The 14,103-nt window shown below is 41.2% G+C and overlaps 1 protein-coding gene across 1 annotated transcript in view; it reads left to right on the top strand.

Moving 5' to 3' along the window:
* The window catches only part of LOC121420643, a 166,570-nt gene that overhangs the window by 91,828 nt on the left and 60,639 nt on the right, over positions 1-14,103 (top strand). The window contains exons 84-99 of the mRNA XM_041615306.1: positions 805-1,002; positions 1,815-1,931; positions 2,564-2,766; positions 3,078-3,426; positions 3,945-4,103; positions 4,544-4,775; positions 5,216-5,409; positions 6,075-6,269; positions 7,222-7,323; positions 8,086-8,286; positions 9,573-9,830; positions 10,391-10,603; positions 11,319-11,459; positions 11,931-12,194; positions 13,260-13,373; positions 13,708-13,839. Of these exons, the coding sequence (XP_041471240.1) occupies positions 805-1,002; positions 1,815-1,931; positions 2,564-2,766; positions 3,078-3,426; positions 3,945-4,103; positions 4,544-4,775; positions 5,216-5,409; positions 6,075-6,269; positions 7,222-7,323; positions 8,086-8,286; positions 9,573-9,830; positions 10,391-10,603; positions 11,319-11,459; positions 11,931-12,194; positions 13,260-13,373; positions 13,708-13,839 (3,072 nt within the window). The remainder of the gene's footprint in view (positions 1-804; positions 1,003-1,814; positions 1,932-2,563; positions 2,767-3,077; positions 3,427-3,944; positions 4,104-4,543; positions 4,776-5,215; positions 5,410-6,074; positions 6,270-7,221; positions 7,324-8,085; positions 8,287-9,572; positions 9,831-10,390; positions 10,604-11,318; positions 11,460-11,930; positions 12,195-13,259; positions 13,374-13,707; positions 13,840-14,103) is intronic.

Raw genomic sequence — 14,103 nt, 5'->3', positions numbered from 1 at the left:
GATTTGCTAATCTAGAAAATTAGTCATTGAAAATCACTGGCAATACTGTTCTCATGAAACCCTCCCATCATCCATTGACTCTTACCGGGATCTCAAATCCTAGTCTTTGTTTTGTTGGCGCCGTTGCATAAAGATGTTTGTAAGTTAAGAGCGATTTTAAGAACGACTGGTGATCCTTTCTTGTGGTAAATGATGTTCACCATGATATATTCATTGGTGAATTATTTAGCGTGAGAGAAAGGTTCACCAGTCGTTCTTAAAGTCGCTCTGGACAGCTTTAATATGAAACACCCACCAGGTATGAATCTTTGGTAATCCAGAGAACAAGGTCACATTTCACAAAGACTTGTTACAAGTTTTATGAAATAGGCCCAAGAATTATGTTCTATGACAGGGCTTATTGTATCACCATGTTTGTTGAACCAATGCCCTGCTCAGGAATGCTCTTCACGATCTCTAAATCAGAAGAAAGATAACTCCTCTTGAAAGCGTGAACACCATAGATGTTATGACACAATATCCTGTTTCTTCTCCCTTTCCATGAGCTTTGGAAAAGTTTCTGTAAATGTGCTGTTTGATTATTGTCCTGTTCGTTTGACCATTTTTGTCCATAACAAATTTAGATTCTCAAGATATAAATGCCTTCTTTACACAATCAAGATAACTATTAGACCTTTGCTGACCAGTACTTTTCCTCTGTACCATTACTGTGTAATTTTCATTCAATCATCTCTTCATTGATGAAAATATATCTTCTGCTTGAATGAAACATATAATTTTGTTGTTTGTTGTTGTACCCATCAGGCTCATACTGCCAGGGGGTGAATTTGACCTCACCGACTGCCTTATGTGCTAGGGGATACTATTGTGTCTCTGGAGCCGACAGGCCCAATCCACTTTACCTCAATGACAGTCAGTGTCCCACGGATACTGTCCACCCAATCATCGGTCATATCTGTCCCGAGGGCCACTTCTGCATGGAAGGATCTGAATATCCTGAAGGTAAGTCCTTTGAGAGTCTTAGAATATTAGTGAATCGGTTCATAGTAATCATTTGCCATGCCTTTCCTTGGGGGCACTTCTGCACGGAAAAGTCTGATTATCTTAGGATTCTTGTGACTTTTTCATCTGATAATTAGTAATATCTGTCCTCAGTGTCACTTCTGTGTGGAAGGATTTGACCATCCTGAACATAAGTGTCTTTGAGAGTAAAGATTCTAGTGACTCTGTTCAACTTATCATTGGTCATACCTTTTCAGAGGGCCACTTCTGGAAGGGAGGATAACAATATCCAAGAGAAGGTATCTTGGAGAGTTTAAGATTATGTTTGCCAGTCTTTCAAAGTTTTAACTCTTGTCACTTTATTACTGATGTAGGTCTCTACTCTAGGTCATTCTTGTCGCAAGGGACCCTTTTCCAATGTGTATATGATTAATCTGTTGTGACCCAATAAATTAAATTAATTCAATTTTAATAAAAGCATGAAAAATTCAACATTGAATAAATGATATACATATTCAATAAGTGATTCAGATATAAATTAACATGCATGTCACATTTAAATCAATATAATCGATATAATTGAATATGAATTAAATCAATATAATTATATATCATGACAAGAATAAAGCAGATCTTCCGTCCAGAAGGAGACAAAAAATGAGTGGCAAGAAAAAGAGTGAAGGAATGATGAACTTACATTAAAAAAAAAGATGGTCAGCTTACCAAAGCCATAGGCAGGCTCTAACCAAACTGTCATTCGTGCTTCATTCGTCTTATAACTTATTCTTCTCTGTTTTCCCCCCAAATCTCAGGATGTCCTGCGGGAACGTACAACGACCTGCCGGGTGCATGGGAGTGCGAAGATTGTCCTGTAGGATACTACTGCTATGGCAACACAACAGATTACCAAGCCAATGAATGCCCATCAGGTAAGGGATAGAGCAGAGCTGCCAAGTAGTACGGTGTTTCTGTATATAGTACTGAAAAATGAGAAGAATACTGATGGTTTCATGCAAAATACAGAGTTCTAAAGTTTCAGTCCTCTGTGTTGTCCTGTGGTATTTCTTGGAATATACTGATTTCCCCATCAAAATACTGATTTTCAGCCTTAAAAGTACAGAAATGTTCTTGTTCAGGTTGGTACATGTACATGTAGATCTGAGATAGGATATGAGGGTTGTTTAACATTACCTTTTTGTTTAAATCAATGCATGACTTGGTAGTAGTGGTGAATCTTTACCTGATTATTGAGATAGCATGATTTCATAAACTCCTGTAAGCAAGCGACCAGAGCACCAAAGGCTACAGGTCTTCTCCGAGGGACCTGGTAATGAGAATGACTGCCTTGCCGAAGGGCGCTAGTGTATCAGGTGGGAATTGAACCCGGGTCACCGGAATCCGAAATCCCTGAACAATAAATGATTCACCATGACCTTTTTCTTTTCTGTTTTGCCTCTTCAAGAATAATACAGATGGTGAACATTCATATTACATATTAACAGTTTTGATCATGTTCACAAATGGCAATTAAATTTTTTCTCTTCTGCTTTGCCTCATCAAGGATACTACTGTGAGCTGAACACCCCCGATCCTTACGCCTATCCATGCCCACCGGGTACCTTTAACAACCTGACCATACAGCATAGCCAAGCGGCATGCGTTGACTGCTTGCCTGGATGGTATTGCGCTGGCTATGGTAACTCCCATCCTACCGATGAATGCGACGAGGGCTGGTACTGCAGCGGCGGAGCTAATGAGAGCCAGGTGAGTGATGTTAAAAGCTATTGAAATCCTTGTTTCTGATTGGCCGAGAGCAAATAAGTCGGTAAAAATCACTGACAAAACTGTTTGTGAAACGCTTCCCAGAATTTTGCAGAGCACCAAAACATGGACATGTAATATAGTTGCCTTATCACAGGCCCTAACAAGATAGAAAATGCAATCAAAAAAGTGTTCAAGATTCTACCCAGGGATGGTTCTGACTTTAGGGAGAGAGAAGTAAGCCTTTCATAAAAACCTAGTTGCGGAGATTCCAACAGTCACTGTCTATAACATCTTTTTCTTTACTTGTTCAGCCATCTACCAATGGAGGAGAATGTCAGCCAGGGTACTTCTGCCCCCGCGGCTCCGGAGCCCCTGAACCCTGCACAGCAGGCCAATACTGCGACCTGGCCGGCCTGGCCCACCCTACCAACTCCTGCGACCCTGGCTACTACTGTCCGTCGGGATCGTCCGACCCTCGCCAGGAGGACTGTACGGTTGGTCATTACTGTCCCGAGGGAAGCAGTCTTCCGACGCCCTGCTCTAACGGGACGTACAATCCATCGTTGAACCAGGACGAGTTTGCGGACTGCCTGCCTTGTCAAGGAGGGTTTTACTGTAATGAGACGGGCGCAAGTACGACCAGTGGAGAATGTGCTGCCCGTAAGTAACAACCTTTTGACTACTGAATTTTCTAATTCCATTGCCTCAGGTCTCCGTAACACAAAGGTTTGCGATGAATTGCAAATATGAAAGAACCGCACTGATTGGTCCATGGTCAGTATTTCAAACCTAATGCGCGTGTAACATTGATATTGATTGGTCAGTTCATTTAGCGATTGATCGCTAATCTTTGTGTTATGGAGCCCTGATCTGACTTCTTTCTGTGGTTTTGATTGACTAAGAAACACAGTTGGCTGACTGTTCTTATCACGATAATTGTCTGGTAAATTGCAACTTTCATGAAATAGTTTAAATAAGCAGTGAGTCTAGTAGTTCTTTCTTTGCTTTTGGCAAGTTGTCAATCAACATCATTGCTTACATGTATCTCCATCTTGTTCAAAAGATGAAAGAAGATGTAGATCTGCATAACTCAGATTATTTAAACCATCTGATGTTTACTATGGCTTCTTGATTACGCTTTAAAATTTTAAAACTTTAACCCTTTTTGTTCATGGCAGAATACTATTGTCCACCCGGTCAAGTTACTCCAACGCCAGGAGACTACCTGTGTCCGACCGGTCACTACTGTGTGGCTAATCTCGCAACACCGACCCGCTGTCAGGACGGAACATACCAGGATGAGATGGGCAAAGACTCTTGCCTCACTTGTGAAGAAGGTGAGTGGATACATGTACTTCAGGGCTTTAGAATGGAAATAATATCAACAAGTGCGCTAATAAGAAATATAGACCTCATAATAATTTTGGATCATGGTCTAGTTCTTGTGTACCGCCAGAATGGAACTTTTACATATAAGAACAAAATTGCAAAAGACTCTTGCCTCACTTGTGAAGGAGGTTATTTGATACTACAGGGAGTTGAAACAAAAATTAATGCATTAAAGTGAGGGCATTAGTTAGAAATATAACCTAATATCATTTGAACAGTGTATAGTTCTTTTTCACTACCAGGATTGCACCTCTCAGGATACATGTAACTACAACTGTCATGCAAGAGACCTTTATTTCTTAGTAACGCCTTTTTGCTTGGTGCATTGTGTTTTACCCAACTTACCACAAGGTATCTAATTTTCCAAATGATCATTCTTCTTTCATAGGCTACTTCTGCGACAACACGCTTTACGCTGTCAGTGACCTGTCCAACGCTTCCTGTCCAGCCGGCTACTACTGTCCAGCTGGAACCAAGAGGGCTAACCAGTTCCCTTGCCCATCAGGGACCTACAACAACCTGACCAACGCTGTCAATGATTCTTGGTGTACTGAGTGTCTTGCAGGGTTCTTCTGCCAGACGCCTGGTCTGAGTGCCCCTGAGGATGAGTGCTACGCGGGGTAAGTGGTCTCGATTCAATCTCATGGAAGATGCTTTATATTGATAATAAGAATGTTTATGAATACTATGAAGCACTGAAAAGAAGAAGCACCATAGCGTGCACACACCATATGAATAATACTCAATATTTCTTTTTTTTTTTTATTTTTAGATTCTTATTCTATTAGTCTTCTAGCATATGTTTGCTTCGTCTGCATTTTGCTATTTTTACTTTTAAGTGCATCTTTTGTAAATAGTACTATGGTTATTTACTCCAATTTGTTTCGTACACACGCAAAAGAAAAAGTGTAACTCTGTGTGGGTCTGACCTTTTGGCCTTTAGGAGTAGACTTTTTGGCCTCAAAAGACTGTGATGTAGCTCTATCCAGCTGTTGATGTTTACGAAAGACAGTGAGCATGGCACTTTGACCTCACTTCCTTTTTTTCTTTCTTCCTCCAGCTACTACTGCTTGGCCGGTGAGGACAACCCTACTCCCAATCCATGTCCGGAGGGTAACTACTGTCCCTCTGGTAGCTACAAGCCGACACCCTGTCCAGCCGGAACGATCTCTAGCGGTACGACCAATGAGAACGTAACGGACTGTGCACCATGTGACCCGGGAAGGTACTGCACTGCAAACAGCTCTAGCAATGGTGAGTCCAATTTCTTCTAGTTATGTTACTGTTATAAGCTATTGAAATGCTTGTGTCTGATGGTAAATTTATCAGTGAAATCCAATGAAAATATTTTTCATGAAATCCAGTTCGCCAAGTAGCACTTCATCAGGTTAGCAGAATTACAATGGCAAATAGTGTCTTTGACAACATTTGTGGTCCCTTAAAGTCGCTAGACAACATATATGTATGCAAGCTCTATTCTATGCAGGCCAACCTGCATACTGTAACTGGCAATTCTAATGCGAAAATGATAGTCTAATATCATTTGAATTATTGAATCTTTTACCAAAACTTGAGACAAGCAGAAAATACTTGTATAGTGAAACCTGTCTTCAGTAATCATCCAAAATGTGGCTTTTATAGACAGGTGGCTGCTATAGACAGGTTCTTACACACAATCTGACTCCATGGGAATCTGTTTTAGTTGACACTATAGACAGGTTCTTATACACACAATCTGACTTTATGGGAATTAGTTTAAGTGGTCACTATAGCGTGCAGTTTCTAAAGAGAGATGGCTGCTAAAGATGTTATTGATACAAAGGTTGGTTGCACCTCCTCATCAGAAGGGTTCAAACCTCCCATATTTTTTTAGGATGATAAAACAAATTCTTGTATTCTTCTTCCTTTTGCTGTATCAGGTGTAACACTGCCCTGTGATGCTGGCTATATCTGCACCGGTGGCTCGGACACACCAACTCCTGGGGACATTGCCATTGGGTACACCTGTCCTCAAGGCCATTACTGCGAGGCGGGCGCAACGAAAGAAAGGCGATGCGATCAGGGAACCTACGCTCCGTCCGTCAACCACGGAGAATGCCTCCTCTGCCCAGAAGGTGAGACTTGGAAAAAAAACAGGTTTTAAAAGTGGAATAGTTGTGGACTAGGGGATGTGTCATCAACAAGTATAACAGCCGAATGACAGAATTAAAACTCTGAGTAAAGCCATGTTGTTGGAGTTCATATTTTCATATTTTTTTAGATTGTCTTTATATCTAATCATTTTCACAATACAAGTCTGCTTGATTAAATTTGGAAATAATGATAAACTCCACACGATTTTTGTGCAAAATAAAATTTTCATCTGGGAAAAAAAAAATCATGCTTGCAAGACTGATGACATCACAACGATTTGGAAACAATTTGGCCTCTTCAAGCAGGAACGTTTATGATAATAGTAGTAGTAGTAATAATGATGATAAAAGTGTTGTTATAGAGAGCACCCAACATCCAATGATGGTCATGGGTGTAGTAGCAAAACAAAAGTTTTTCTGTATCTAAAGATACAGTGGAAAGATAACGGTGGATGCGCCGTGGTGTAGCAGTTCTGACTCTCGCCTTGTAATCAGAGGGTCGTGTGTTCGAATCCCACCATGGCCTAGCGCCCTTTGGCAAGGCGTCAATCCACACTTTGCCACTCTCACCCAGGTGCTATTTGGGTACCGGTAGGAAACAACCGTCATTGTGGTAGGTTTAGCAAGTTTGCGCCTAACAGGCTGCTTGGAATGCTATGAATCCAGTGACCGGGTAATAATAATTGTGAAGCGCCTTGAACAGTCGTAGATTGATAAAGCGCTATATAAATGCCAATTATTATTATTATCTGTATCTATAGATTCAAACATAAACAAATGCCCTACATTTTGGGGGCTATATCTGTATGATTTCCCAGCAAACATTTGTCGGCACGGAACTGCAGGTGATTACTTGTACATGCTTTAATTACCCCTTGCTTTCCTTGCCAAATGTTGTCTGAAGTTCATGGTTTTGTTCTGGTAAATCCAACAGGAACAAGCTGTCCAGAGACTGGCATGAACTTCACCTTACCATGTCCTGAAGGGTATTACTGTCTACCAGAGACCAGAGATAATGGAATACCATGCCCATTAGGTACAACTTCATGATGATGAGGAGGATGATGATTATTGTGCTAGTAATGATGGTGGTGATGATGATAATGATGATGAGGAGGAGGAGGAGGATGATGATTATGAGGAGGAGGATAATGATGATGATGAGGAAGAGGAGGAGGAGAAGGAGGATGATGATGATGATGATGGTGGTGGTGGTGATGATGGTGGTGGTGGTGGTGGTGGTGGTGGTGGTGGTGATGATGATGATGATGAGGAGGAGGAGGAGGAGGATGATATAGATTCTGAGGAGGAAGATTAGTATGATGACTCTGGAGATGATGATGATGGCAAAGATGGTGTTGATGATAATGCTATTAATGATGATTATGACGATAATGGTGTTGATATTGATGATGACGATGATCATGATAGTGGTGTTGATGGAAATAATGATGATGTTGACGGTCACAATAGTTGTGGGGATTATGATGATGATTGTGGTGATGTTGTTGATAATGATGATAATGTTGATGGTGATGATGATGATGATGATGATGTTGTTAATGATGATGATGATGTTATTGATGGTGATGATGATGATGATGTCGATGATGATGATGATGATGAGGATGATGACGTTGATGGTGATGACGATGATGTTGATGGTGATGATGATGGTGATGATGATGATGATGATGATGTTGATGGTGATGATGATGATGACAATGATATGATGATATTGGTGATGATCATCATATATACAATAATGACTCATATCTCTCTCACTCCCCCTCTCCAGGTACCTTCAGTAACATCACCGGTCTATCCAACGAGAGCCAGTGCCAGGCTTGCTTTGCCGGCATGCACTGCAACGAGACCGGTCTCGCCTGGCCCTCAGGGTTCTGTGAAGCCGGTTTCCTCTGTATCTCCGGAGCGATGGAGTCGGCTCCAGACGATGGCATCAATGGACCTTGCCCCACAGGAGCTTACTGTGAAGAAGGTAAGTTTCACTCCCTGTTTTTACTGACAACTGTTATAAGCTACTGAAATGCTCGCATCTGATTGGCTCAGAGCAAATTGAATCAGTCCGGCATGATATCACCATGTCCATTCCAGTAAAATGACAAGATCCTGATGAAACACCTGAGCAGGAATACAGTTGTATTTTTCATGAAAATGTGAGAAATACATACCTGGATTGAAGGTCTTCAAGTTTGGTTTGCGAGAAGGCATTGCTTTGTAATGGGAGTTTTGTGCAGTACTGGGCGAAGGTCTAGAGCAGGGGTTCTCAAACTTGTTCTTTGAAGGGCCAGATGAGACTCCAAGTAAACCTGAAAGGGCCAGGGTGAAGTGGATACTTAAAAAAAAATGTGCGCGAAGTGCAAAGATCCTTCCGGTCGGGGTCCTAGATGCTCTCTTGTGCAATCTTGCCCTTATTTTTGGAGCATTCAATCCAACAAATTTGTAACAGTTTCATATGTTTTGACTGTCATTACTTTTATTATGGTTAGGTCTAACATGGATACCCAATGTAATCATATTGTGACTTAAAAATTATTTTTAAAAACCCAGAAGGGTATCGCGGGCCGGATTGAGGAGCTCCAAGGGCCGTAGTTTGAGAACCTCTGGTCTAGAGGATATGGCCCATATTCTGAAGTTGGGTTTAACTTAAACTGTGGTTTAAGTATGGGAAGCCAGAAGTATCAAAATTTTGATCAAGTTGTATGTTTCTTACGTTTACTGTGCTCTTTCCTGATTCATCGATGGTGAAGACAATCATCTATTTATACTTCTTACACAATTATGAATGATTTGAGAGCCGAATGAGCTGAAAGTATGATACATGTATCTCTACTGTTAGTGATTATGTAACAATTGGCTGTCCATACTTAAATTACAACTTTAACCCTGAGTTAAACCCGTCTTCAGAATACGGGCCTAAGTCTCCAGACTTTGAAACAGATTATCATGGGATTGAATCCCAGCCATGTCAGGTTCCTTCAGCAAGATTTTGATCTACATTTTGCTGAACTCAACCCAGGTGAGGCAAATGGAAACCTGGCGGGAATTTATTCTTTGAAACCTGAAGTACTTTGGCTGAACTCAGTTTCATTCTGCTGTTATTTGTTGTAGAGAGCTCAGATACTGATGATAGAAAGGGCTAATAAGGTGCTTTATGAGCAAGTATGAACATTGATATTAATGTTATTATTATTTTTACTATCATGATTATTATTAGTAGTATTATTACTCTCATTCTTTAAAACAATATCCCTTACTCCACAGGTGTGACATCTGAGGCTCTCTGTCCGCCCGGTACTTTCAACCCAACCCGCGGCGGTCAAAACATCAGCGACTGCCTTCCATGTACCTCGGGCAAGTTCTGTGGAACCAGCGGCCTATCGTCCCCGACAGGCTGGTGCCGCGAAGGGTATTACTGCCCCAGCGACGCCGAGGTGTATGACAATCGCCCAAGCGAGTTTGAGTGCCCAGCTGGTCACTTTTGTTTGAATGATACAGCCACGCCCTATCCGTGTGAACCTGGTGAGTAACCAAATCGTCCATTCTTGATGGGGGGTCATTAATTAGCCTTTCCTCAGTTGGACTGGGTGTTTTTTAAAATCATTTTCCACTGTATCTAAAATTACCATACATGAAACTACATACAGTGAAATCAGAAGGACCCGCCCCCCCCTTCCCCCTCCCCCCTTAAAAAAAATGCAAAATTTGTATTTTAGTTTGGTAGCCTGTCCCTTTATATATGCCTCTGAATTCTTTCACTGTGTTCTTACTCACTACCTGTTCTGTCTTCAGAATATAAGTTATCCTGAACATTGAAATCCACATTCATTATGATGCTACGAAGGATTGGTTGACCTTTGATATCTGAACTTTGACATGCTCAGTTGGTTAAAAAAAATGTCTGCCTTTCAACCGAGAGGTCAGAAATTAAAGCCCCGGTTACATCAGACCTAAAGATGTTAATAGAAGGGAGTTGCTGCTACCCTGTTCAACAATTTAAGGGATAGAGCAACAGAGGAAATTTTCTGTCCCGAACAATAGAATAGTGATTTTCATTTTCATTTGTTATCCTCCACCCCCAGGTACCTACCAACCAAACACAAGATCTATCGACTGTCTGGTCTGCCCTGAGCGGTACTACTGTCTGCAGAATACCAGCCACCCTGAGCCATGCAGCCCCTACACCTACTGCCCCGAAGGCTCACCAGCACCCATCAACTGCCCCAACGGAACGTACACCATGGACAACGTGACCCACCTGGCTGCAGCCGATGAATGCCAGTATTGCCCTACAGGTGAGATAAATGACCTGTTCCCCTGTAACACAAAGCTTACACCTGGCTCATACCTTTGCGTTTAGGGCTTTCGTTCAGCTGCGGATTGCCTGAACACAGACAAACACAACACAACTCAATGAAGCAAGCTAATACAAGGTCAATACACGGATTGACGAAGATGCCTTGTGTTCTAGCTCGGAAGTTGAAACATTTTCAAACATCCGCAATTGAATACAACTGAATGCATCCAAACCTCATACGAACAAATGCGAGAAAGAGTGTGTAAGGACAAGCAACAACGAGCAAGGCATGCAGCTCACCCATAGGCCAAGCAGCAGTGCTGCTCATTTTTACATCAATATGCCTCGCTTTAGCTTGCTTTATCTCACTTTCCTATTTGCAACTTTGTACGAGCTCCGACGAACTTGTAGGCAAAATGTTAGTGCAACCAATTGTTTTGCTGTGTGGTTCATGTACATGTACATGTGATAGGCTGTATGTTGATGTTTCCAGCTAAAGCAGTGATACACAGCTTAAAACGCAAAGATGTGAACCAAGCTTTAGCGAAAAAAAATTGATTGATTAAATTGACTATGATGTATTTCCATATAGTATTTTTTATGTTGTTTTTTTTTGAGATGTCTGCTTCTATTACTCTGACTGGATGAGACAAATAGTTTGTGCTTGGGGGGTGGTGTTTCTATTATTAATTATTATTTTCTCTGTGTTTTAGGATCATACTGTCTTGGCGGACGCATCGCTGGGCCATGCTCTGCAGGATATCTGTGCTACAGTGGATCTGACACTCCCACACCCGATGGTAGCGACCCAACTGTTGGAGAAATCTGTCCCTTCGGTTTCTACTGCGAAGAAGGTAATGTTCATTCTTCGACAATATGTCATTTAAGGATGATACTAAAGATAAATGATATTGGCCTGTTCCTTTTTTCATATTACAATTTTTACCAAATTTATGATATCTTGAGTAATGCACATACATGTAGCAGAATTGAAGAGGTCCCCTTTCAAGGACAAAGATTCCCTTTGTGTGCGATTCCCTCCTGCTTTACTGTGACAAAGGATTTTCAACATTTCACAAAGTAAATACTTTGTCCAGGCCAAATTGCACAGAAGAATACTAATCCTATAATGAGATATTGTGGATTACACAGTCAGATAGTGAATTGGCAACTATATAAATAACAGGTACATGTATATTCTGCTCTTTCACAGGATACAATAATACCTGCTTACTTTTTTGTTAAAGTAGGGCAGCCTCGTCTCCACAATATCTTATCACAAATACACTCCCACTCACCCATCTCTTTAACATCCCCCAACACAGGTGCCGCAAATGTATCGGCCTGCGAGCCTGGCAAGGTCATAGCCTACGAGGGCGCCATGAGCGTCCTGGAATGCCAGCTGTGCCCTGCGGGATACATCTGCTCCGTGGACAACGTCCTGCCGCAACCGTGCACGCCGGGATACTACTGTGAGTTCGACGCAGACCGTACACCCTGTCCCAACACCACCTATTCTTCAGAATCTGGGGCAACTAACAGCAGTACCTGTCAACCGTGTCCTGCTGGCTTTTGGTGTAACGAACCAGGTGAGAAGATATGTCTACATAGAATTCTGTGCCCCGTCTTACCAAGAGTTGCAAGTGATCCAATCGCAACTATAAACGGCCAGCAACCTCAACATGTGAAATGCTTGTTTATTCAAAAAATTTCTTGATATGAATGTACATCCATAAATTAATTGATTTCTCGACAATTTGGTGTGTTCTCCTTCGTTTGAAAAAGACATGATACAAATTTCCTGTAGAAAAAATTATAACACTTGTAGACACATTCCAGACTTAGTTCTGAATTCAGACTTACATCAACATATTTTCCTTCACCTTTTTCATGTACATGTATGAAGTGGGTCATTTTAGCTTATTTCAGACCTCTTTTTTTCATCAAGGCTATTTGTTGCATCTCTCTTGAAAACAAACAAGAAAATATCCGAGGCAATAATGAATTCCTGCTAATGTAATGATGAGACGCCTTGGAATAGATTTTTTTATATAGATGGTGCTATTTTGGTGCTTATTATCATTATTGCTATCAAGAAGTACATGTATAATGACACTGAATGTATTTGCATACTGTATTAAAATGTGGATATAGCAAATAAAATTTGGAAACAACAAGATAAGAAGGCATGAAACAAAAAGTGAATTAAGGAAGACTATTCTCTTTTAAAAATGCTTTACAGCGAAGGAAACCTGGCCGAAGTGCCCAGACTTTTGATATAAAAACATCTTATGATGCACCAGTGTGTTGGCTCAGTTGGTAGAGCGTCTGTCTCACAACCGGCAGGTTGGGTTCAAACCCCGACTGCATCAGACCAAAAGACGTTAAAAGATGGGAGTTGCTGCTACCCTGTTTGGCGTTCAACAATTAAAGGGATAGAGCCTCATCGATCTGGCGCTGCACAGCAGCTGCCGGGCCCACGTTCAATTTGGCAAAGTAAATTTTGGAGTATTTCATTTTATGTCTATTTCGACAATAAAATATGGATTTACATTATTTCATTTTTTTTTCATTTATTTAGTTCACTTTTTGTTTTGCATTACAATGAACATACACATGACTAATATAATATATTCATCGCTTGTTCTCTTCAGCTTTGACAAACTACACCAAGGTGCCATGTCCTCTGGGGCACTACTGTCCTACAGCCACAGACGAACCCATGCCATGTCCACCAGGAACTTACAGGAGTCTCCTCGGCGCTGAAGGTAGGATTCTTAAACTGTTTCCAAGATATCAAAATTTTGTTTAAGGCACATCCCTATTGACATGACAAGATTTTGTATAGTCAAAGTTGGCCAGGTTCGACTGGACAGCGAAGCCTGTATGCAAAGACCATGCAATTTGATGAAGAAAAGAGAAAGAGTCCGAGTCTGAGAAAACAAAGCTGAGATAAGAAAGGCTTGGGCACCCTAGCAAGTTTGTGTGCTTGTCCATTCTTAGCTTGACTGTGTCAGTTCTGTTCAGTTCTGTGAAGGTATTATTTTCTGTTGTGGCGAGTGACAGAGTTGATGTCTAATACGTCTATTTTCCCTGTTACAGATGAGTTGGACTGTTTCATATGCCCACCAGGGTTCTACTGCCCCAACGACACGGCTAACATCTACGAGATTGAATGCGATGAAGGACAGTTCTGTCCCGAAGGTTCTTGGGCTCAGAGAGATTGCCAACCAGGTATAGTATTATCATTATCATCACACTTTTCCTATTCGGCTCAAGCACTTACAATGAATAAAATTGTGTGCAATTATGTAATCACATTCAAACTGCAAAGTACTAAATGGTGTGTTTTCCTTCAACAAAAAAAAATCCCATTGGACAAGGTGAGTTAAATGAGCAACTACCAGGATTAATTCCTTGAATACATTTGGCACTGGAAACGCCTATGTTGAGCCAGAGTCATTGTAATAGATAGATGGCGCTATATCAATATTTTAT

Source organism: Lytechinus variegatus, chromosome 8 (genome assembly GCF_018143015.1).
Source record: "Lytechinus variegatus isolate NC3 chromosome 8, Lvar_3.0, whole genome shotgun sequence".
Classification (NCBI taxonomy): Eukaryota; Metazoa; Echinodermata; class Echinoidea; order Temnopleuroida; family Toxopneustidae; genus Lytechinus; species Lytechinus variegatus.
Note: the sequence above shows the minus strand (reverse complement) of the source record. Positions and strands in the feature narration are given on the sequence as shown.